At 39.4% G+C, this 23,059-nt stretch overlaps 3 protein-coding genes across 3 annotated transcripts; all 3 read left to right on the top strand.

Annotated features, from left to right (window-relative positions):
* Positions 1–1,674: 1,674 nt before the first annotated feature.
* LOC110379079 (myogenesis-regulating glycosidase) lies at positions 1,675–6,734 on the top strand. Its single transcript, XM_049846207.2, has 9 exons — positions 1,675–1,825; positions 2,116–2,226; positions 2,498–2,665; positions 3,891–4,551; positions 4,637–4,829; positions 5,065–5,177; positions 5,428–5,683; positions 5,997–6,153; positions 6,492–6,734. The coding sequence occupies exons 1-9, from the start codon at positions 1,801–1,803 to the stop codon at positions 6,677–6,679; spliced, it is 1,872 nt and encodes a 623-aa protein (XP_049702164.2). The 5' UTR covers positions 1,675–1,800; the 3' UTR covers positions 6,680–6,734.
* A 2,749-nt stretch (positions 6,735–9,483) lies between these two features.
* LOC110379081 (myogenesis-regulating glycosidase) lies at positions 9,484–15,304 on the top strand. Its single transcript, XM_021338586.3, has 9 exons — positions 9,484–9,643; positions 10,158–10,286; positions 11,135–11,341; positions 11,595–12,255; positions 12,342–12,534; positions 12,720–12,829; positions 13,101–13,374; positions 14,511–14,667; positions 14,984–15,304. Exons 1-9 carry the CDS (start codon positions 9,619–9,621, stop codon positions 15,259–15,261), a joined length of 2,034 nt encoding a protein of 677 aa, XP_021194261.3. The 5' UTR covers positions 9,484–9,618; the 3' UTR covers positions 15,262–15,304.
* A 3,001-nt stretch (positions 15,305–18,305) lies between these two features.
* On the top strand, positions 18,306–22,655 carry LOC110379083 (myogenesis-regulating glycosidase). The gene is made up of 9 exons (XM_049846204.2): positions 18,306–18,438; positions 18,733–18,855; positions 19,223–19,435; positions 19,743–20,403; positions 20,510–20,702; positions 20,924–21,033; positions 21,336–21,591; positions 21,940–22,096; positions 22,379–22,655. The coding sequence occupies exons 1-9, from the start codon at positions 18,420–18,422 to the stop codon at positions 22,624–22,626; spliced, it is 1,980 nt and encodes a 659-aa protein (XP_049702161.2). The 5' UTR covers positions 18,306–18,419; the 3' UTR covers positions 22,627–22,655.
* The last annotated feature ends 404 nt before the right edge of the window (positions 22,656–23,059 follow it).

The raw sequence follows: 23,059 nt of genomic DNA, 5'->3' as shown, positions 1-23,059 counted from the left end.
GAGAAACAAATAAAATATCTTGACTTAGCGCACGAGGTTGTCGCCATGTGGGATGTCGACACGGCTGTTATTGTGCCGATTGTCATTAGGGTCAATGGTCTAAAAGCCAAGAGCCTCGACGAACACCTCAGGAGGCTCTCGTTGGGCGGCTGGATCAAGGGACTGATTCAGAAGGCAGTACTCCTTGATACGGCACGTTTTGTGAGGAGGTTTCTGTCTCTGGGACCCTAACCACCGGTACCTTGGACCCTGTGCCCGATATCGGTGGCAACCTATTTTTTATATTTTTAAATGTTTTTTATTTAATATTTAAAAATGTAAATAATATGTTAGAAAATAAATAAATGACAAGAAAATCCTTGTCACACATCGAGCAAATAATATTACTGCGTTAAAAAGTATAAAACTGGACCTTGAATGCTATTCCGGACGCACTTGTAACGTCTACCGTCGGCGTTGATTCTAAATATCAACACATATAACGGAGTACATGAGGTAGGAGACAGGGATGGGATAAACAAGCGAGATCATAAGTAGGATATATGAAGAAATCAATAAGTACTTAGGCGTAGAATATAATAAAGTACACAGTATAGATGCAGAGGAAGTATCTCCGTAAAGAATTATAAATGTATACCTAAAGGGGAGTACATAAGGAATTTCAAACGGCTATTGTATTTATTTACATAGTACCTATGTTTCCAGTATATATTTGCAAGATTTTTTTACACATTAGGTCAGGATAAATCTTGGTCGCTCGCTTCTACATGGTTGAAATGTTTTCATATTCCGCGTTTCATTTACCTAATCTTTAGCGAAAAGGAGGGTCGACCTATTGATCTCAAATTCTCAATAGACCGCTTAAGAAGTGTGGCGGCACATGAAAATTGGGGTTGTTGGCATAGGTATCTACAGTACAAATCATTACACAACTGTACTCAAACAGGATGCAGACAATGAGATCATGTTTCTCTCTTACCTATACCTACACCTACATGTAGGCAGGTCATGTGTTTGAGAGTGCAAGTTCCAATAATGCAACCAAAAATACCTATTATACCTTCCTGATAAACTTCGGTGCATTACATAAATAGGTATTACCTGCAAATAAGATACTTGAACGGAGCGAATCTTATCGAAAGAGACAAGACCTTGGAGATGGTTCGCGTGGTACCTAAAGTACCTAGTTGTCGTATCGACAAAACAAAATTAAAGAGAACAACAAATATACAGGATGAGCACAACATATCTTTTTAAAAATATTTCTCTATTTTCAAAACTACAATGCAAACAATAGTTGTTTTATTGGAACTGGCAATTGGTTGGTTTACCTGTTTATTAGAGGAGTTAAGACAATTAATCGGTGTAGTAAGTGTGGTGAGCGACATCAGGGTTTTTGATGTCCTGCCACCCTCATCCACATCAGCAGCTATTTTAATTCCAACCATTTTCATAAATATCAGAAATGAGAATCGAATCCAGGATACCTTGTAATACTTATTGCTGTGATTGACAGCAGCACCTACCTACTTCTTTACATAACATGCAGTGAAATATTCAACTCATACATGTGAATGGGTAAATCGATTGAGGAGTACTCTATTATTGTAACAAAAATACATACCGTATATACCTACCTACCTATCTTCACGCCGGCAAGCCCACAGGAGATTTGCTCTCGTCTTATCTGACGTACAACTATCTAGATCCGTCTGATATCCCCCAGAGATAGCCGCTCAGATATTGAGACAAATAAATATATTCTACTTGGCATTGGTAGCCGCAGTTTCGTTACACAAGATGAAGGTGCTTCTGCTGTTGGCAGGTAGGTTCAATCTGTTGCTAGGGACCCCCGAAGTGCATGTCACCATGAGTTTCATGGCCATTAGTAAAAGTTTTGCAATACAATCGCCGTTTTAAGTAATTACATCCGTGAAGGGGTTACTCAAAATGTTCTCTGGAGGCACTTTGTGATGCTTTTTTATAATAAATCAGAATTCTTATGGAAATCTAAATGCCTAAGAATAAGAACGGCTGTTTTTGTTTCTATTGGTAGTGCTTTACATCTTGTAGACTGGTAGTTTTTGTACCTGTAACCATTTTGTTTCTGTATAGGAGTGACAGTGGCGCTGTGCGCCGTGCCTAAGGCATCCCACTCTCACAACACCCACAGCCTGCACGCGCACAAGAACTCCGATGGCAGCTTCTACCTGACCATTGAATCACGTAAGTATACGTTGGAACATTAGTCTGCAATTGTTCTTAAATATCTTCACTGCTCGTAATATCAGGTCTAACTTTTCGGCACTTGAGTCTACCCCATCTTTAATTTTGAAGATACAATTATGGTAATCCTAATTAAACTTTTCTAAACCTTATGCTAGAATGACTTCAAGATGAACTGAAACCAAATCATAACTGCTGTTTGTACAATCAACCATCATAATAACATTACGTCCTATATCTTTATTTCCTACAATATTTATTTTGCAAATAGCGGCTGGTCCCCAATACCTGGGCCATGTGGGTCGCAATGCGGGCACCCAGGACAGCCGCGTGAGCTTCAACATGGAGGCCTCTGGTGACGTCAGCAGGGGAGGCTTCAAGGTCAGCATCACGTGGCACGGACCCAGGGACGCTGTCTTCACTGACTGTATTGATTTTGGTAAGTTTTTCATTTATTTACGACTCTAAAAGAAAATTACAATCTACGATATAAGATTTTTGGAGTGAGTCAAATGCTCAGACACCTAGAAGTTTCTATAATGCCTAAGTCATCAGTTACTTCAAGATAGAGCACATGCTACCACTTCTGTGCTTATCAAAATATCTGCCAACTTGCCCTATAGACCAACCATCAAGCGCTTATCGAAATTGATAATAAAAACGCTCTGAACCAAGCACCTGACTACGTTATCAAAGATTCATTCACGACAAGATAATCTTTTGTATTGAAAAAATAAACATCTACAAAAAACAAGAACTAGGAAATAATAATAATGATTGACAGCATGATTAGCGTTGGCTTAGAGCAGTGGTTCTTAACCGGTGGTCCGCGGACCACTGGTGGTCCCTGGAGGCACTCGCAAGTGGTCCGTGAAGCTTAGCTTCGCGACGTTGCTATACCTTATCTAACTTATAATTTTTATCGACTTATATACAATTGCGAGCGGGGGTTTTCGCATAGACGTATATCGGGTGTGTCGTACCTAGTCCCCCTATTCAAAAAAATGTATGTTCGGGCTACATTTTACGTAATTTTGGTTTTGAGTCTTAAAAAATAATTAAAAATTTCGCGCTCGCTTCGCTCGCGTATTCAGAAACTGTATGCCCTTATTTTTGCATTTGTCAAAAAACAAAAAGTTAAGTACGTTTGGGCTACATTTTACGTAATATTTGGTTGAAGCCCGATAAAATTTTCGCGCTCGCTTCGCTCGCGTATTCAGAAACTATAGTTCCTTGTTTTCGCATTTGTCAACAAACAAAACGTTAAGTACGTTTGGGCAAAATTTTACATAATTTTTGTTTTAAGTCCGATAAAAATTTCGCGCTCGCTTCGCTCGCGCATTTAGAAACTACATACATCTAATAGGCAAGTTTTTCTTTATTTGCATTTGCTTACCTACACAACGGCCGACATGCGTTTAGCTTTCATTAGAACTGACCCAAAAATTCAGATTTATTTTTGATAAATAATAAAGAAATGAGTGCTAATTTAGGTAAACTGATGCGGTGGTCCCTGGCAAGACAAACTTTGTTAAAGTGGTCCCTCATGTCAAAAAGGTTAAGAACCACTGGCTTAGAGCAACTGTGTACCTAACAATTTTAACAATAAGAAAAAATATATATTCTCGTTGATCAAGTAATTAAAACATTTACCTTACTATTAGGTGGCAGCCAATGGTTCGCAGGCCCTGAACAGAAACAGCAGTACTGGCCGATCCAGAACTCCAAACTGCAGAAATACTCTGTCATCTCCAAGGAAGACGACAACGCTGCAGTCGGCGAGCGCTACTGGCTCAACTCCGACGGCATGTACGTCTACGTGGCTCCTGAAGTCCCACTCTTCGTAGACTACCACAATGTTCTTGAAAACCATCTCTGCCTCATCGCCGAGGTCTCCGACCCCTACTCCACTCAACGTCTTTCAAACATTCTCCAATACGACCTCTGGTTCTTCGACGACCCGAAGATCGCCCACCAGCATGCCGTTGACACTTACCTCGGCAAGCCTACAGGAATTCCTGACTACAGGATGATCCAGTACCCAATTTGGTCTACTTGGGCGCGTTATTCGCGAGAAATTGATCAGGACCTGCTGTGGTCATTCGCCAACGAGATCAAGGACAGTGGATTCCCTAATGCCCAGTTTGAAATCGATGATCTTTGGGAAGTCTGCTACGGTTCCCTGTTTGTGGATACCAGGAAACTGCCTGACTTGAAACAGCTGGTGCAGGACATTAAGGGTCTCGGCTTTAGAGTTGCTATTTGGGTGCATCCGTTCATCAACAAAGACTGCGAACCTTGGTATTCTGAAGCTCTTGATAAGGGGTAAGTTTGAAGCAAGCGTAGCATTCTTTTGTTTTGTTACTTTAACTGTTCTCCGATATAAACTGATCGTAAAATCTCCCACCAGCTACCTGGTACTGAACGAGAAGGGCAGCCCCGACACATCGTGGTGGAACAACAACGGCTCGATCCCTGGATACATTGACTTCACTAACCCTGAGGCTGCCAACTGGTTCTCCGATAGAGTCCGCAATCTTATCGAGACTTACGACATTGATACTGTCAAGTTCGATGCTGGAGAGTCAAGCTGGTCTCCTCAGGTATGTTATGTTGTTATAAAATATGGTATACAAATACAGCATTTTATTCTAACTTCGAGAGAAAATATTGCATGCTATTAACTATCAAAAATCCATTTCAAACTTTAGGATGAACTGTATACAAATATATCGTTATCATATTTGGAACAGAAATCTGGAATTCGGAAACAATATCAAGGAAAATGAATATGCACTTATCTTATGTACTAAATACCTAGTCCTTATTGTTATGCAGATCCCAGTGCAGAAGGACTTGGACATCAACCTGCACCCGGGCCACATCGTGCAAGCTTACGTGCGCACCGTCGCTAAGTTCGGACCTATGATCGAGGTCCGATCTGGCATGAGGTGAGAACATTTTCCGTGAAAAATTACTTCATGCTTCTGCCAGCTGTACACTCGAGTGCCGCAGTGCCTCCACATACCCGGATAAACAGAGGCATATAACTTGCCTCGATGACTGGCCTGTCGAACGCTGCAATATATTTCCAAATCGGACCAACAATGTCTCATAGACTAATGCGATGTAGATATACCGATTATGACGATGGAATATTTATGTGTGGTGGTGGTATTTAAACCAATTTGCTTCTTCCAGGACCCAAGACCTGCCAATATTCATCCGTATGGTCGACAAGGACACACTATGGGACTATGACAACGGCCTAGAGACTTTGATCACCACTCTTCTTTCAATGAACCTGAACGGTTACACCCTGGTCTTACCTGACATGATCGGAGGGAATGGGTACAATGAGAAGCCCAGCAAGGAGTTGTTCATCAGATGGCTCCAAGCTAACGTGTTCATGCCTGCTTTGCAGTACTCCTTCGTGCCTTGGGATCATGATGATGAGGTAATCATATTGGTAACATAACTCAAAAATAATTGCTAATTTTCAATCTCTTACTACATAGTTTTTTTTTTCTTTATACTTACATTTAAAAAATTAAACTAAAGCCTCATTGTCCACGTAAACCGTGGACTGTATACAATCTGCGTTCACACTTTCGTAATGCGTTCCTCATTCCTCAGACCTATTTTTGATGGTTTTAACGCAATGTACTTACGGCTTATGTGGACAGTGAGCATTTTTGTTGTACATAAAGTTCTATAGCTTTTATACTGAAGAGAAAATAAACATTCAAATCAAAGCTTTATTTTCCCAGACAGTAGAGATCTCCCGTCGCTACACCCAGCTGCACGCAGACTATGCTGACACCATCGTGGCTGCCATGGAGAAGTCTGTCAGCGAGGGTACTCCTGTCAACCCGCCCATCTGGTGGCTCGACCCTCATGATGACGACGCTCTCGCTATTGCCGATGGTAAGACACTAACACCATGAAAATTTTTTTTTATAAGATTTAGATTTGCAAATTGCAACCCACTCATGCTAAGAGAAAATGTTTTTAGTTGTAATCTTTGCATCTCTCATAATCAATCTAAACCATGGCTACGAAAAAATTTAAGATATAGGTACTATTCGGTAATTCCTTATCCTGGCTCAACGAAGCCTCTAGCCCAATGATACCCAAATCTCATAAAAGTTCCTACCTACTAATCACTACCTAAGTACTAGCTTAGCTTTACCCCACTCTATTTCTTTGGGTTCCTAACACCCAATCTTCAAAAAGTAAACTCATGAACCAACTTTTGATTACAGAATTCCTCCTCGGCGAGACTATCCTAGCAGCACCAGTGGTGAAACCTGGTGCAGTCTCCCGTGACGTCTACCTACCCAAAGGCACCTGGCGTGACGGCAACAACGGAGACATCATCCAGGGTCCAATCTGGCTGAAGGACTACCCAGCACCCCTGGATGTCCTCCCATACTTCACTCTTGTAGAATGAATGCTGTTCATGTAATATTGTCGTGTACCTAAATTATATTTGGTTATGTGAAGAATTTTTGGACTTTTATTGACGTTTTTAAATTGAATGGATTCTGGCAGCTTGTGTGTAGTTGCCTGTTTTTGGAAATAAAATATGTTACGACCAATTTTTGTCTTTATATTATTACACATGCCTAGATTTCTTGTAGCTGTTTAGTAAGCAAACAATGGAATTTTGGCTTACCTATACAGATCTACTTATTTAGGATTTAGGATCACAGTTTTGACATTTAGAAGATAAAATTATTTTATTCAATAATATTAGCACGACGTACTCTCAACTCTTCCTCCTCCTCCGGTAAAAGGCTCGGAGGATGACCTAACCTCAACTGGCCTGGTTTAATAACTTAAATCAATTTAGATGAGGTTCTCTTCCAAATAACTGAAAAAATCTATGTAACTTAACTACGTAAGTAATTAACTACTATACTAAGTATCATCCTCCATGCCTTTTTCCCAAACTATGTTGGGGTCGGCTTCCAGTCTAACCGGATTCAGCTGAGTACCAGTGCTTTACAAGAAGCGACTGCCTATCTGACCTCCTCAACCCAGTTACCCGGGCAACCCGATACCCCTTGGTTAGACTGGTGTCAGACTTACTGGCTTCTGACTACCCTTAACGACTGCCAAGGATGTTCAATGACAGCCGGGACCTTCAGTTTAACGTGCCATCCGAAACACAGTCATTGGTGTCTAAGATATACTTAGAAAGTACATACAAACTTAGAAAAGTTGCATTGGTACTTGCCTGACCTGGAATCGAACCCGCGCCCTCACACTCGAGATGTTGGTTCGTTGCCCTCTAGGCCACCACGACTTTAAAACTACTATACTAAGTATGTAAGAGAAAAAATATACCTACAGGCTGTTTTATGAAGAGATAGATGATGAATTGATGTGGAAACAATAGCTGATCAATTAAATGTATATGTGATTCATCGCACACTGAACAGAGAAAATTGCACAATTATGTTATACTGGTATCAGGCGCCACATGTTTCCGCGCTGAACATAGAAAAAATCCATTGAAATTGAAATGTACCTAGCTGAGTTGGTCTGATCTGTATATCCATAAGATAATATAACTATTTGATCATTTCTGATGATTAATAAAGTACACATTACTAAATATTAGAGTCATGCCTAAAATGCAAAAAAAGATATCGAAGGATCATCGCCTAAGCTTATAATACGGTAGTTTCCAACGAGTCAAATTCATTACTTTTATTTAACTGTCAAAAACTGTCACTTTCTTTGCAATATGTATGAAAGCGCAACTTATGACGTCACACATTTTTCACATCAAACTGGATTCTTATTTAGCTTATATTATCAATAAAAAAATTTAATCAATTATTCCATCAAAACGATAAATGGAAGTGACATTATTTTTAGATGCTTCACTAAATGAATATGACAACGTAATTTATTTTTGACCTAGTCATCCACCCAATTTTGCGAAATCTTCATTCAGGATCAGGATTGCCACATAATTATGTATGATTTTAGGCGATTTAAAAACGTGGAGTTTAATTCGGGAGTTTAACTCTGCCTTGACATTGAACATGCTGCTTTAGGGTGAAAATAAGTGGAACCCCACCTGCGAGCCCTGCTTAAAAACGTGTCCCTTAAGAGGGATAACAGCACGAAACATTCTAACAAGATGTCATCACCATCATAAAAGTTTACGATTAAGTATTTTTCCGAATTGGGAAATACATCTCTTTGATATCATTACGTAGGTAACGGGTAACCCAAGTAGAATTTTCTTGAAAACCCGCAGTGGTTTCTATTGACAAACAGACTACCTAGGTACTTGAATTTAAGATAACGTGGATAAGGAATACTGCAAAATAACATTGATGTTATCTAACAAACAAACAAGTATGCTTACCTATCTCAATGGAGATTGACAGAAATCTGGAAGCTTAAGAATCAGCGCCAAATGAATTGCATTAAAAACACGCTAATCTCTTTTTCTTGGTGACAAGCTGTAGGATCTGTAGGTATGGCTAATCTCAAAGTACCAACTACATAAAGTAAATAACCACTAGAGAGCGCACTCGCCAATTTCTTCTAAGAACACGACTCACCGCTGCGGGCGGGGGGACGCGACATAATCCGCGGCTACTATTGGTCAGTTCAAGGTCGCTACTAAAGGATCGTACTGATCGTAGCCTTATAGTACGCGCAAAATCACTAACTTTTGGCGAGCGTCGGGGCACTGTATGCGCAGTCAAGTGGTTTTATAGTCTTTGACCAACTATTTATTATTCAGCAAGTGATGTTAGCGTCTCAGAATTGCTTATCAATTACATTCAAAAAATTTGTGAAAAGGCTCACCAATCCCACTCGCTAGCACTCGCTACTACACTGTACTCGAAGTATGTATGTGGTTATATTTCCTTAATCTCATCCTCCGAGCCTTTTACAAACTATGTTTGGGTCGGCTTCCGGTCTAACCGGATGTAGCTGAGTACCAGTGCTTTACAAGGAGCGACTGCCCTGCCTGACCACCTCAACCCAGTTACCCGAGCAACCCAATATCCCTTGGTTAGACTGGTGTCAGACTTACTGGCTTTTGACTACCCGTAAAGACTTGCAACGGTCGATTGCCTTAATTTTAATAAAATCTCTAAATTATGCTAAACGAATATCTGTTTAGCGAACTGTTGGTTTCATTCATCTTGTTAAGCAGGTTAGGTACAATTACTACATACATCCGAAACTTTGAAACAACACTGGACTACCCAATTAGGTACCTACCTAACTACTTGAAAAGTTTTATCAGAAAGATCAGCGCGGTGACAGAGATAGTGTTGTAAGATGAAATCTTTATCGAGATATCGATAGATAACAGCGAGAGAAGTGACAGTCGATACTCACTGGTGTGACGAGATGGCGGTTATTAGGGTGGCTTTGGGTAAGTTTTAATATAAGGTGAAGGTCCCGTAAATTACAGTTTAGCAACCCATGTAATGTCGTTCTTTAGAAGGTAAATTTGGAGGTAAATAAGTGCATTTTTGTTTGTATGGCATTATTTTCTTTTGCTGACGTTATGCAAAAATTCTACTCGCTTATCCAAAACTAACGATAAGACACTATGCGGCTTTATTTTTGATTTTCCTCTAATCCTGAAACCCCTCACAACTAAATGCGCAAGATATACGTAATAAAAAAATAATACTACATAGCTTGGGTACCTACCTACACTGTAATCTGTATTCTGTACTAATGTTAGAGATTTTGATTGACGGGGATTTTGAATAGATAATCCAAATGAATCATCGTTAAAACGTATTTCACGTGATTGTTCAGCAAAATTCAGAAATTACCATCAGTTCTCCTGTGACATACACATAATTATAACAGCTGAAAAATATCCCAATATTTAACGTAAAAACAATATAAATTCACATAAGAAATAACTTCGACAGCGTTACTCGCCCTTGGTGCGCGGGCGCACACAGCTGTCGTGCCGGACGCGCCAACCGTCCGCGCAGATGACGTCACGCTCACCCTCGAGCCTATCATCACTGGAGGGTTCAACCTTGTGCTTACTGAAGGTAACTATAATATAAGCTTGTGAAGGGCTTGTGGGTTAGACATCTCTATTTATCATTTACGAGCTTGCGACAGTGAAATTAAAGTCATAAATACTCTTAGTTTAGGAGTATATAGGGTGAGTACATAAGGGAGTATATAAGGCAATACGTGGGGGAGTAGATAATGGAGCACAGAGAGTAGAACATAAGGGAATACACAGGATTAGTACATAATAAGGGAGTATATAATACTTACTTGAAAATAAATATGTACGTTACAATACAACAAATAAGTGCGCGGAATTGGTACACAGGCATGTAAGGTATCAACGTCAGATCAGCGTTGCATGGCTGATCTGACGTTGCAGGCTTAAATAAATCACTTTACAGGTACAACAGGGGGCCTGATGCTAATCTGCCAAGGTTTCAAAAGACAAAATATATTCTAATTTACGCAAATTACATTAAGCTAACAACTGATAGCGGGTGCTAAGCAGAATTTATTGCTCTTATCCTTACATTAATGATGCATTGTACTCCACAGTAATCCTAGATTCTGAAGTAACTACTTATTTTTTTCATCTACTTAGAGGTCCTAAGAGGATCTGAATAATAACAAAAATCATCATGCTGCGCTTACCACTAATAAAATTGAGATAAAAGCAAGGGGATGATGATGTTAGGAAGACGGTGAACTTTTTCTTTTCTAACAGTCCTAACAGAAGGCAGTGATAAACACATAGGTAGCATAAACGTACAAGACTTTACCAGACTCATCGCTAAATCGTGTAACTTAAAAATTCAACACCGTGTGTACATAAATTAAATTCTGCGCCAAAACAATCAAATCTCTATTATTCCTCCTGCAGATGACGAACGCGTAATCTTCGGCCAAATTGGTCGGACTCTGGTCTCCACCTACACGCTCGAAGACATCGAAGGTGGAATTCTCGTGAGGATCGGCAACGTGAACCTCACTGTGTTCACCCAGTACGATGTCGCCAGCAAGGCTAGAGGCATCAAGTTCAATTGGGTGGCAGACAAGAATACGAGGCTGGAAGACTGCATTGATTTTGGTAAGTCATGATTATTTCTTTTTCTAGTTATTTAGTCTGTTGACAATATCTGATGCTTGTAGTACTACATTCTCTAGTACTACATTCTTTAGTACTACATTCCGACAGGTAAATTGTTCTTTCTTTCTATCTTTCTTGCTTTGTGCATCTTTTTAATTAATGAATCTTTTGTTTTTTCAGCAATCATCATAATTCCTTTCTTTCCTCTTATCTTCATCATTATTTTGCTTAAATATCTCGTCTTGTATTTAAGGTGCCAAGCACTGGTACGGCGGCCCCATGCAAGTAGACCAAGTCTACCCAATCGAGACTGCCACACAAGTGTACAGACCCAGCTACATCACAGAAGATGACAACGGCGCCATCATGGAAAGATACTGGCTCAACTCCGCCGGAGAGTACATCATCGTCCACGAGAAAGTCCCTCTCTTCGTGGACTATAAGAACATTGTGAACAACCACATCTGCTTTGGAGCTCAACTAGCAGCCCCATACACTTCCAACAGACCACGCAATATCTTAGCATACGACATCTGGTTCTTACCCAACGTCAAAGAAGCACATAAGCACGCCATTTCCCACTACTTGGGCAAACCATCAGCGACGCCAGACTACCGAATGGTTCAACACCCAATCTGGTCAACCTGGGCTCAGTACTCCAGAGAAATCAACGAGTCGAAGCTTCTAGACTTCGCTCAGCAAATCATTGATAATGGCTTCGATAATTCCCAGTTTGAGATCGATGACCAATGGGAGACGTGCTATGGAACTATGGAAGTGAATGAAGAGAAGTTCCCAGATTTTAAGAAGACTATTCAGGATATTAAGGCACTAGGGTATCGTGTTACAATTTGGGCGCATCCGTTTATTAACAAGAACTGTGATCCTTTATACTCAACCGCATTGGATAGAGGGTTAGTATTCTTGTCACCATATACATTCTTATGAATGGTTTCTTCAAATTTAATATTTAAACTCAAAAATGGTATCTGACCACCAGGTACTTCGTACTCGACGAGGCTTATGAGACAGACACGAACTGGTGGAACAACAACGGCAGCATTGCCGGCTACATCGACTTCACCAACCCGAAGGCTGCTGACTGGTACCACGACCGACTGAAGGCTGTGCTCGACACCTACGATATTGATAGCGTCAAGTTTGATGCTGGAGAGTCTAGTTTTGCACCTGAGGTGAGTTTCTTTTAAATGAAGGTAGATCTTTATTGTCTCCGGTTACCTCAAAGTTAAGGAAGAAGTGATCCAAAGTGACTGCTATCTGAAGCCTTGTTGGATATTTCCATAAGATTAACCTTCGGGTAGAGCAGTTGACGAAACATCGCTAACATATTTTTCTCATTTATCATCATGGTTTTCAGATTTCAATACAAACTGGAGACATTGAGCTGCAGCCTCACCATCTTGTTCAGGAGTACGCTAAAGTATGCGCCAGATTTGGAGACATGGTCGAAGTTCGGGCTGGTTTCAGGTAATCCAACTGCTTTAATATAATTCGTTCATCAAATATTGCCGTGTTTTAAAAAAGCTGTTCCTTTTTAAAAGTTGGATCTATATTACGGCTACTTTCTCCTTTTCCAAACAATGTAACATGCTTTAGTTTTCAAAATTATTACAACAGTATCTGTTTCCCGCATCTCAAGGGAATTACTGTTCGAACTCGGAAGAGCAGTAACCTATCTCCTTTCTCAGGCTTTAGACTCTCCTACCGTGTTGTTTCACTGTAAACTTATCTATTCCAGGACACAAGACCTCCCAATCTACGTGCGCATGGTAGACCGCGACAGCATCTGGGGGCTGAACAACGGTCTCTCCACCATCATCACCACCACCCTGCAGATGAACCTCAACGGCTACCCTTTCGTACTTCCTGACATGATCGGAGGGAACGGCTACAATTTGGACCATGAGCAGGCAGACCTGCCTACTAAAGAGCTGTTTATAAGATGGGTGCAAGCTAATACCTTTCTGCCTGTTATGCAGTATTCTTTTGCTCCCTGGAACTTTGATGAGGAGGTGAGCATCATTTATAACCTGTTTATCTATCTGTTTGTAGGGGTAAAGCTGGTTGTTGACTTTGAAGTGGTTTGTTAAGTATAATAAATATATTGTTATTGCTTTCAAAGATTTAATTGATATACCATTTAGTATTGATGGAACTTTTGATATGTAAATAGGATTATATAATAACAAAACAAACGTTTCTTTGATCTGAGACAAAAGTCTGAAAATATTTGTCCATTTCGTAAAGTTTCAAGTTTGAAGTGAAGTAAGTGGTTAGATGAGTCTCGCATATTATTGAAGCTTCGAAAGCTACCTATGTAGCAAGAAAATTATCAAAGTATTTCGTAAATAAAATCGTACAAAATAAATAACAATGGAACAGATGTGCGTCATAATCAATGGTTATATGACGGAGATCGTTTGTACCACAGACAATCATCATAAATTATAGACACGAAGACACGGGGATCGAATTACACAATAACTAATCAATGACAATACTTATTTCACTGTTATCGATTAAGAACTAGATAAATCGATTATTAAACATGACATAAGTACGATTATGTAATAATTTATTGTTTGTTAATTGACGAATATTTGCATCTTTATCTGAAGTTTACTTTTTGCACCCTATTTGATTGCTTATCAATTAAGCTGTTTCCTATGATTTACGACCGTTTTCTATGATCAAACTTACAATGAAAGTTGTTATATCCATCAGTAGTCTCATGCAATCAATATTGTTTTTTAATTTACTTTACATTGGCACAAAAAATAGAATTAGAAGCAATTGCACTTTGTAACGAATGCAAAGGATTAGATACAAGCACCACAATTTATTAAACTGTATAAGTACAGGCACCTACTGTTCTGCGGGTTGTTCGAAAGAGATACCGCGGCCCTGGTACATAAAAGGCCTATGAGGGAACACGACGGTTTTTAGTCAGTAAGAGTCTGACACTCCCTCACCGCTGCTAACCCACAGCGGGAGGGGTCATTTGATGATTTTTGACGTCGTTAAAAAAAAGGCACCTACTGTTTACGAAATTGTATGTGCGTGCCCAAAAGTATTTGAAAATCGAACTTTAAACAGATCATTCTAGAATGCTTTACTTTCAACACTGGCTGTTTTATGTCAATTCCAGACTGTAACCATTAGCAAGAAGTACACAGACCTTCACGCGCAGTATGCTGACGTGATCTTCCACGCGATGGAGACGGCTGTGGCAGATGGCACGCCGGTGAACGCGCCTCTTTGGTGGATCGCTCCTAATGACGCCGAGGCGTTTGTTATTTGGGATGGTAAGGCTAGACGGAACATGCTATCCCTTTGGTTCGATTAATGATGAGGTGCTTTTAAACTCGCACAAAACCCAAGATTTCCAAATAACTTAGGTTGAAAATGGTACTTTTCTAATGTAGAAAACTATAAAGTCCTCTCAAAGAACACGTGTAACCAGTTCCCACGTGTTTTTGTTTCTTTTTGTTGTTCCTGAAGGCTGAAATATTAAAAAAGCACTGATTTCCAACAGATGTTTAGTTTCTGCTAACATATCAGACTGCCACAAGGTACAATCTTCGGTCCATTTACATTTAATCAGCCCAATTTTCCTTTCAGAATATCTACTCGGTGAATCAATTCTAGTCGCCCCTGTGTTAACTGAAGGCGCTAGATCCCGGGACATCTACCTCCCTGCTGGTACTTGGTACGAAGAAGGAGACCGCGAAAGGGTTGTCGAAGGACCCACCTGGCTTAGAAACTACCCAGCACCGTTGGACGTTCTCCCATACTTCATCAGAGATACTACGAAGATAGCTGACTCTAGCGTATCTCTTTACACTTCTGTCGCCCTAGTACTTTTAGGTTTGATCGCTAATGTTATTAATGTGATGTAATTTGTAAGGTTTAATTTATTAAAGTGTATGTATATTTTTGGAATTTGTCTTGTGTATTCTTTCTTATGTTTTTAAGATTAATTTTTAAGGAGTTATCTGGGGGATTTTCGTTATTTATTTTATCCAAACCCGCATCTTAATTCACAGATTAACAGAAATGAGTACCTACCCAGAACTTCTATACCTATACCTATTACCTCACTCCATTTCTACGACTGTTTTCACTCATCAACAACAAAAAATACAATAGGTATCAGTAATTCAGTATGCTATCATACTCTGATCGTGTGACTTTCACCACAAAATATATAGGTACAGAAGTCAATCTCATGTATGTACTTCACTTTTCATGCCTAAACTCGGCGGTCGCGCTAGGGTTGTCAACTTTTTTATGCGCATAAAACTAATGTGGTAGTGGTACTCGTATCTAATTATTTGATGTATTGTTGAGAATAAAACAGGAAAAATGAAATATAAACCAATAATAATCAAAAAATTAATGTGGCATACAAGAGGTTAATAAACACTTTCAACGGAAATTCGTTTGAACGAGATACCGAACTTTTTCAGAAACCGCAATTTATAATTTTGTTATTCATACATATATACTTACCCTACTCTTTACTTGAGAAAAAAATATTTTTGTATGTAATGGGCTGGTACAGTCCCCGATCTAAGCTTGCTTCTACCTACAGAAACCTTGATGTGCGAGTTTTATTTCGTCTACCTTACAACATACTCTCGCCATGATCACAAAAATTATCAACTCCTACTAGTAATAATCTTTGAGGGTAGGTAGGCAGGTTTGCCTGGGTCGACACTAGCAAAACTTATTACGGCATTGGGCCAGAGGCCTCCCCGGGGCGCTTACCTACCCACCTAACTGTACCTACCTACTGCGTTTATTAATCGAACCATCGAAATATGAGAAAATAAGTAGGTACATAGGTACTAAAGGTAATACGGCAGGCTAAAAAAAACGACAATTCACTGTTTATTTTTGTATAAAAACAACCGTCCACTGAACAATTATAATACGACTTTTTGTTGCTCCATTATTACTTTTTCTTTTGTTATTAAAATTAAAAATATTACAGTCAAATTACAGACGCGTGCACATTTATCTACCTTGTGAGTGACGCGCGTATCTCAATAAAACGGCAGCCGCGCTCGCACTGTTTTGAGTTGTTTTGAGACAGCGCGTCTGTGAACACGCACACATAGACACCTATGTCTGCGTGACTCGAACGCGCTTTGTATGTAGATTGACTTCTGTACCTATGTATTTTGTGCTTTCACATTCAACGAAAATGCATTACTACAGAGCACTTGACATTGTTTGTTACACAATCAATTCAAGTGAGCTTATCATCTAGATATGGGCCTACTAAGTATTGAACAGTTTTCTAGATCACTGGACTACGCCAGGAGTCTTCAACCTTAAGACTTCTGAGATGACAAACTTTTTTTTTAATTTTAGGGCCCATTTGTGTAGCTACATTCAATGCTACTGCTACATATACAAGTAATATTATGAAAGTCATGTCTTATTTAATAATAATGGATCCAAACATAGGAACATGCGCAGTTGGTACCAGAATTGGGTATGCGAAAGGACCTAGGGCTTGTTTTATGTTAGTATACAACTAGCAGCCACCTCATGTTACGAGAAAATATCATAGGGAGAAGAAGAAAGATTTTGAATCCTTTTTTTTTAACCCCCGACGCAAAAACGACGGGGTGTTATAAGTTTGACGTGTCTGTGTGTGTGTGTGTGTGTGTGTGTGTGTGTGTGTGTGTGTGTATGTGGCATCGTAGCTCCCAAACGGATGATCCGATTGTAATGCGGTTTTTTTTGTTAGAAAGGCATGTCATTCGGGAGTGTTCTTAGCTATGTTTGGTGGAAATCGGTTCAGGTCTTCAGGGTCATCAGCTCGTTTGTTAGGTGTGATAGGAATGTTACACGCTCAGTTTACTTGCAAGCATATGTGGGATCTGAAATATGAAATACTAATGTCTTCTGGAACCACTGAGCTGGTCTGCTGTTAGGACACGAAGATAGGAGACGTAACCCTGAACTGCCTCTTAGTAAACCCATCGAGTTTGGGCTCGTTGAATTTGTCTTGACGAGTTCTCTTCATGTTTCTGATTGACGAGAACCTGATGCTGGAAATGGGATGTGGCGGATGAAACCCCGGAATGCCGGAATGAAACGGATAAACCGATTTATATTTTGCTGAAAATCTAGAATGACCAAAGGTTAATCTTTGTTGTTTCTCAATCTGTGCAATTCTCCCAGAGCCAGTTTGTCATGAGGATTGTTAAACAGCTTCTTTGGCCGAGATCGCATATAGCGACTCCATCTTAAAATAAAAGAAATTAAATGAAAGAAGGAAAAATTAAGGAAATCCTTCAAAAAGCATGAAATAAAATTAAATTATAAATTTAAAAAACCCCCGACCCAAAAAAAGCACGCAATTATTATGACAAAAGGTTAAAAACGCTAAACCCTATAAAAGCAAGAAATAACTTTAACACTACGTAAGTACCAACTAAAGCATGTCAGACTAAACTAAATTTTGACGAGTCGGGGGACCGCTTTTTACCTTTAAAAATACTTACATAAATCAAATGATACCTACCTAATTACAACATTCGTATAAAAAAAAACACGTATCTAAACAAAATCATATAAAAAGTTATAACAAGTATATGTAATGTAGTAGTATATAATTACTTCTAATGTTAGGCTAATAAATTAGAGCGGTCCCCCGACACGACAAAATTTAGTTTAGTCTGACATGCTTTAGTTGGTACTTACGTAGTGTTAAAGTTATTTCTTGCTTTTTATAGGGTTTAGCGTTTTTAACCTTTTGTCATAATAATTGCGTGCTTTTTTTGGGTCGGGGGTTTTTTAAATTTATAATTTATCTTAATAACGCTTGTTAAATAAGCTGGTGATTCAAAGAATGAATCATGAAATGGAAAGCAAATGCAACTACAGCCAATTAAAGCAAATAAACATGTTGTTTTTGCTGATAAGGACAAGTGGGTCGTGATTACTGAAGAGCTTGTTTACTCCCTGGAGTGGCGATAGATTCCGAGTTGATATTCAGCTGCCCTTATTGTGGAGGACAGTCGCCTAGTGATCTGTCGCCATGATAGGCGTACGCTTATGTAAGTACCTACTTCATATGATCATAATTTTAGTAGGACCTAATGAATGTAATTTTGGAATACTGGTTAAAACATGACGGCAGATTTCAGTTGCGTAGAAATTTTGTTTAAAAGGAAAATGCTTAATAATTTGCACTTAATTTGGAGATATGGGGCTTTGTAACACAAACTGAAAGCCATTTTGTAAAGTGGTAAATATCATGATCAAAAACCATGTCAACAAAGTTTAAGTGAATAGCATACCTTCTCAAAGTATTATCTAGAAAGTGATTTCATTACGGTTTTACATCACAGTGGCGCTAGCTGCGCTGGTGGCCTGCGCACACGCAGTTAACGAGACCATCCTCAATACCTCAACTTTAAAGGCGAGGGTAGAAGATGATGCTACGGGAGGATTAGCTATCACATTGGATAGGGGTAAGTACAGCGTTTTAAAGGTATTTATGTGTTACTTGGAAAAAATATTTCTAGGAAATTCTGTTTTCTGCAGTACCTACCCATATTTAAGATATGTTTTGTAATTATAATCTGCTCATGATATAGGCTGTATTATAGGGTAACCCCAAGAGAACCCTCTTAAAAAAACGATTTAAAACAGGACAGTTTTCAAGCGCCTGTTTTACGAGTGTAGTACTATCTTCTATTTTCCACAAATGCATGGATAATTTGTTCAATTGTCTTATTTATATTGGAGTGACAAGAAAAGCAATGCGACAATAACATAGATCTATCACAAACCCTCTTAAAAGATCCATCACCAATAGTTATTAATCTTTTTCTCCAGACGGTACAACCGAAGTAGTAGCGTTAGTAGGACTCACCCTCGGGACACCTACCTCCGTAGTGTCGGATAACGGCATAGTCATCACATACTCTGCAGCTGATGCAACCCTGACGATCCAGACTGCAGAGATCACGGGGAAACATACTGGACAAACTATCAGCTTAACTTGGGACGCACCCAAGAATGTTGTTCTTCAAGACTGTGTTAGCTATGGTAAGTTCTTCAGAATTATATACGTATCATAACTGACTGACAGCCCGATGCAGTAGGATTAATAGATATGGATTCAGTTACCTGTTGAAATATCGTCAAATGTGTTCATTTGGAGGCACGGCAGAGCCCCATCCAAGTCTCGACCAAATAACTATAATAGGAACATGAACAGTGCTAAATGAATATAAAACTTAATGTAAAAAGTACTGCAAGACGATTATGTAGCAAGCAACCTATAGATTTCCGGATGTCTTGCATGTATCCTCTCGTCCTAAAAACGATTCTTAACAGAGCTATCTTCTCGCAGGTTTCCACCAATGGTATGGAGGTCCCCAACAGAAACAGCAGTACTGGCCAATACAACTACTGAACTTAACCAGATATTCCTACGTCACGAAGGAAGCTGACAACTGTGGTGTAGCTGAACGATACTGGCTTAATTCTGCAGGAATCTTCTACTACTTCGACAAAAGAGTTCCACTGTTCTTCGACTCCAATAATTTACTATCTAACGGTGCTTGTTTCCTCGCGTCAGTCCAGTCGCCGTATTCAACCAAGCGGGCACGAAATAACCTTGTCTATGTAATTGCTGTTCTCGACGATGTCAGGAAAGCTCACGAGTATGCCGTAGCTACATATTTGAACAAACCATCAGGATACCCTGACGAGCTCATGATCAAGTACCCAATATGGTCAACTTGGGCCAGGTACAAAAGGGACGTGAGTCACGAGTTGGTGTTACAATTTGCTGATGAAATCACCAGTTATGGGTTCCCGAACAGTCAGTTTGAGCTGGATGATTTGTGGGAGATCTGTTATGGGTCCCTGACGGTGAACACAACGAGGTTCCCGAGTATGAAGGATACAATTGATAAACTGAGGCAGAGAGGCTATCGGACGACGATGTGGGCGCATCCTTTCATGAACAAAGGGTGCGATCCTTGGTATACAAACGCTAAGAATCTGGGGTAAGTTGAAATATGTTTTTACATTACTTGCCTGTTAGCCATTTCAAAGAAACAAGTGAAGTTATGAATATGTGAAGACAACAAAAAGGATATTTCTTGCCTCTAGATACATAGTATCATCAGAGGCCGGTAACGTGGAGACCAGCTGGTGGAACAACAACGGCACGACGGCAGCATACGTGGACTTCACCAAGCAAACAGTTCGGGACTGGTACATGCAGCGGCTGCATAGGTTACAGAACGAAACTGGTGTTGATGCTTACAAGTTTGATGGTGGAGAGACTAGTTGGTCTCCAACTGTAAGTGTTTGAGAATGAATGATACATGTAGTGAGTGCTTCCAATAACTATAACTAATCTTCAATTTATCAAGGTTCATTGGAAGACCAATTTTGTTTTCTCTGATAACTCCTTCGATAATTAGGCGAAAAAGACAAAATTGACTAAACCTACCAAGCTTATTTAAATAGACGGATAAATCTGCTGTTGGAGAAAAGTTTTTTTAGTAGATCTTTGTCCAGGTTGCTGTCCTGCAAGGAGATGTCAATGAACAGCCAAACAGCATAACCGCAGACTACGTGAGAACTGTTGCAGCATTCGGACCTCTCGTGGAAGTCAGGGTTGGATTCATGTATGTGTGTTTTTGACCATCTTTTGATAAATATGTTTTCGTAGTTAAAAAAGACTATAGTAGAGTAAATGTAAAAAAAAATACAATTACCAGACATTAACCGTCAGTTGCAGAAAGATCCATTAAAGTTAAAACTCCATTAAATCTATTGCTGACTCTCTGTAATAAACTAGATAAAAAAGTGTTAGCTTCTTTCTGCAACTGATGGTAAGTATCAAAGAATTAAGGCTACGGTTTCTTCATTCATAAGCAGTTTCCAATGCCAAAAGATACATAGCCAAACACAACAATCTTATTTGCAGGACCCAAGACCTGCCAATCTTTGTCCGCATGATCGACAAGGACACTTACTGGACCTTCGACAACGGTCTTCCGACCCTCATCACGACGTTATTCCAAATGAACATCAACGGTTATCCCCTAGTTCTGCCTGATATGATCGGAGGGAATGGGTACAATGAGCCTCCCAGCAAGGAGTTGTTCATCAGGTGGCTGCAAGCTAACACGTTCATGCCGAGCCTACAGTTCTCGTATGTGCCTTGGGATTATGATAATGAGGTTAATATTGCATTTGTTTTGCGTTTTACTTTAGATATGCATATGCTGTTATTTAAACTATTACATATGATTAGCTACCCTGGTCCCAGTTTCTTGAGTTTTTAAATCATAAATTACTTGTTTCTTTATGGTGAGAAAAAGTTATTTTGTCCACGTTGTTACTCAGAAGGGTTTCTTAAAGCGAACCTCCAAGGCTTGAAATATATTTGAGTATATTTATACATCCTCCTAATATTCTTAAAGGTTTTCAGATTATTACCTAGTGTTATATGAAGTGTTTATTCCACACCATCATTAAATTAACAGAATCATTTCAATAGTTTATAATTTTTACGACCTTCCTCTCAGACGATCGCCATAAGCAAGAAGTTCGTGCAACTCCACGCGGACTACACTCCGACTATTATCGAGGCATGCAAGAAGGCTGTCAGTGAGGGCAAACCAGTCAACATGCCGATCTGGTGGATAGCACCCACTGATACTATCGCTCATGCTATTTGGGATGGTACGTACTCCTACAGAATATTTTTAAACAGGCTGCAGAAAAATCATGGGATGAAAATCAGTCTGATGTAATTAGAATTACATGAATTAATGCTTCAAGCTGAAGACTGGGTTGGTAGTACGGTAGACTTTAGAGACAATTTTAATAGCTGATGAATACGAAAATAATGAAAGTAATCTTGAAATCATAGCAGTAACTGGCAATGTTGAAACATAAAATTACCACACACATGAGATTAGCACTACCTAAATACACATAATTTAAATCTGTTTCTTTTTTTAGAATATCTTCTGGGGGAGAGCATCCTGGTAGCACCAATAGTGACACAAAACGCCAGGAGTCGAGATATCTACCTTCCGAAAGGTACTTGGTACGACCAGGGAAACAAGAGCAAGGTCATCGAAGGACCTATAACGCTCACCAACTATTCTGCTCCTTTAGATGTACTCCCATTCTTCGTTAAAGCCGGGTCCACAGCTAATTTATGTTCTGTTGTCCTAGTACTTTTAGGAGTTTTAGCTAATGTTTAAGTAATTGTTAAATTAATGTAAGAAGCAATAAAAAAAATCAAACCTGATTTGGAGTTTTAATCGACTGAGCCTGAGAATCGAACCTGAGATTTTGCTACAGGGTTTTCTAAAACAGGACTAGCATAAAGCAAACACTTAAAAAGATGTCGATCTAGCGTTAGATGTCAACTTTTTGCTAGTTAAACGTTGTCAGTGTGCCGAAGAAAAACGGTTTCCGTTGAGATGCATCTAATATGCATTTTATGATAATTTTACAACGTTCCACTGTTAATTTATCGTTTATTACGCATTTATAGAGGGAGGTAATTATTGTATTATCTTGGTGTAATATGTATGTCACAGATTATGTTGGTCTAGTGGTTTAGAACCCTGGTTTTATGTTCGAGATCTGGGGCTGGAACGTGTTACTGAGTTTTGGCAGGAATTTCATCCC

This window comes from Helicoverpa armigera, chromosome 17 (assembly GCF_030705265.1).
Source record: "Helicoverpa armigera isolate CAAS_96S chromosome 17, ASM3070526v1, whole genome shotgun sequence".
Lineage (NCBI taxonomy): Eukaryota > Metazoa > Arthropoda > Insecta > Lepidoptera > Noctuidae > Helicoverpa > Helicoverpa armigera.
The sequence above is the reverse complement of the archived record's forward strand: the minus strand, read 5'-3'. Positions and strand labels throughout refer to the sequence as shown.

Coding starts and splice junctions, on each gene's coding strand:
- LOC110379081 (XM_021338586.3), top strand. CDS start 9,619: ATGGCGGTTATTAGGGTGGCTTTGG. Junction 9,644..10,157: donor GGTTATTAGGGTGGCTTTGG/GTAAGTTTTAAT, acceptor TAACTTCGACAG/CGTTACTCGCCCTTGGTGCG. Junction 13,375..14,510: donor CCTGGAACTTTGATGAGGAG/GTGAGCATCATT, acceptor TGTCAATTCCAG/ACTGTAACCATTAGCAAGAA.
- LOC110379083 (XM_049846204.2), top strand. Junction 21,034..21,335: donor GAAGTCAGGGTTGGATTCAT/GTATGTGTGTTT, acceptor TCTTATTTGCAG/GACCCAAGACCTGCCAATCT. Junction 21,592..21,939: donor CTTGGGATTATGATAATGAG/GTTAATATTGCA, acceptor CCTTCCTCTCAG/ACGATCGCCATAAGCAAGAA.
- LOC110379079 (XM_049846207.2), top strand. CDS start 1,801: ATGAAGGTGCTTCTGCTGTTGGCAG. Junction 1,826..2,115: donor GGTGCTTCTGCTGTTGGCAG/GTAGGTTCAATC, acceptor GTTTCTGTATAG/GAGTGACAGTGGCGCTGTGC. Junction 4,830..5,064: donor AGTCAAGCTGGTCTCCTCAG/GTATGTTATGTT, acceptor ATTGTTATGCAG/ATCCCAGTGCAGAAGGACTT.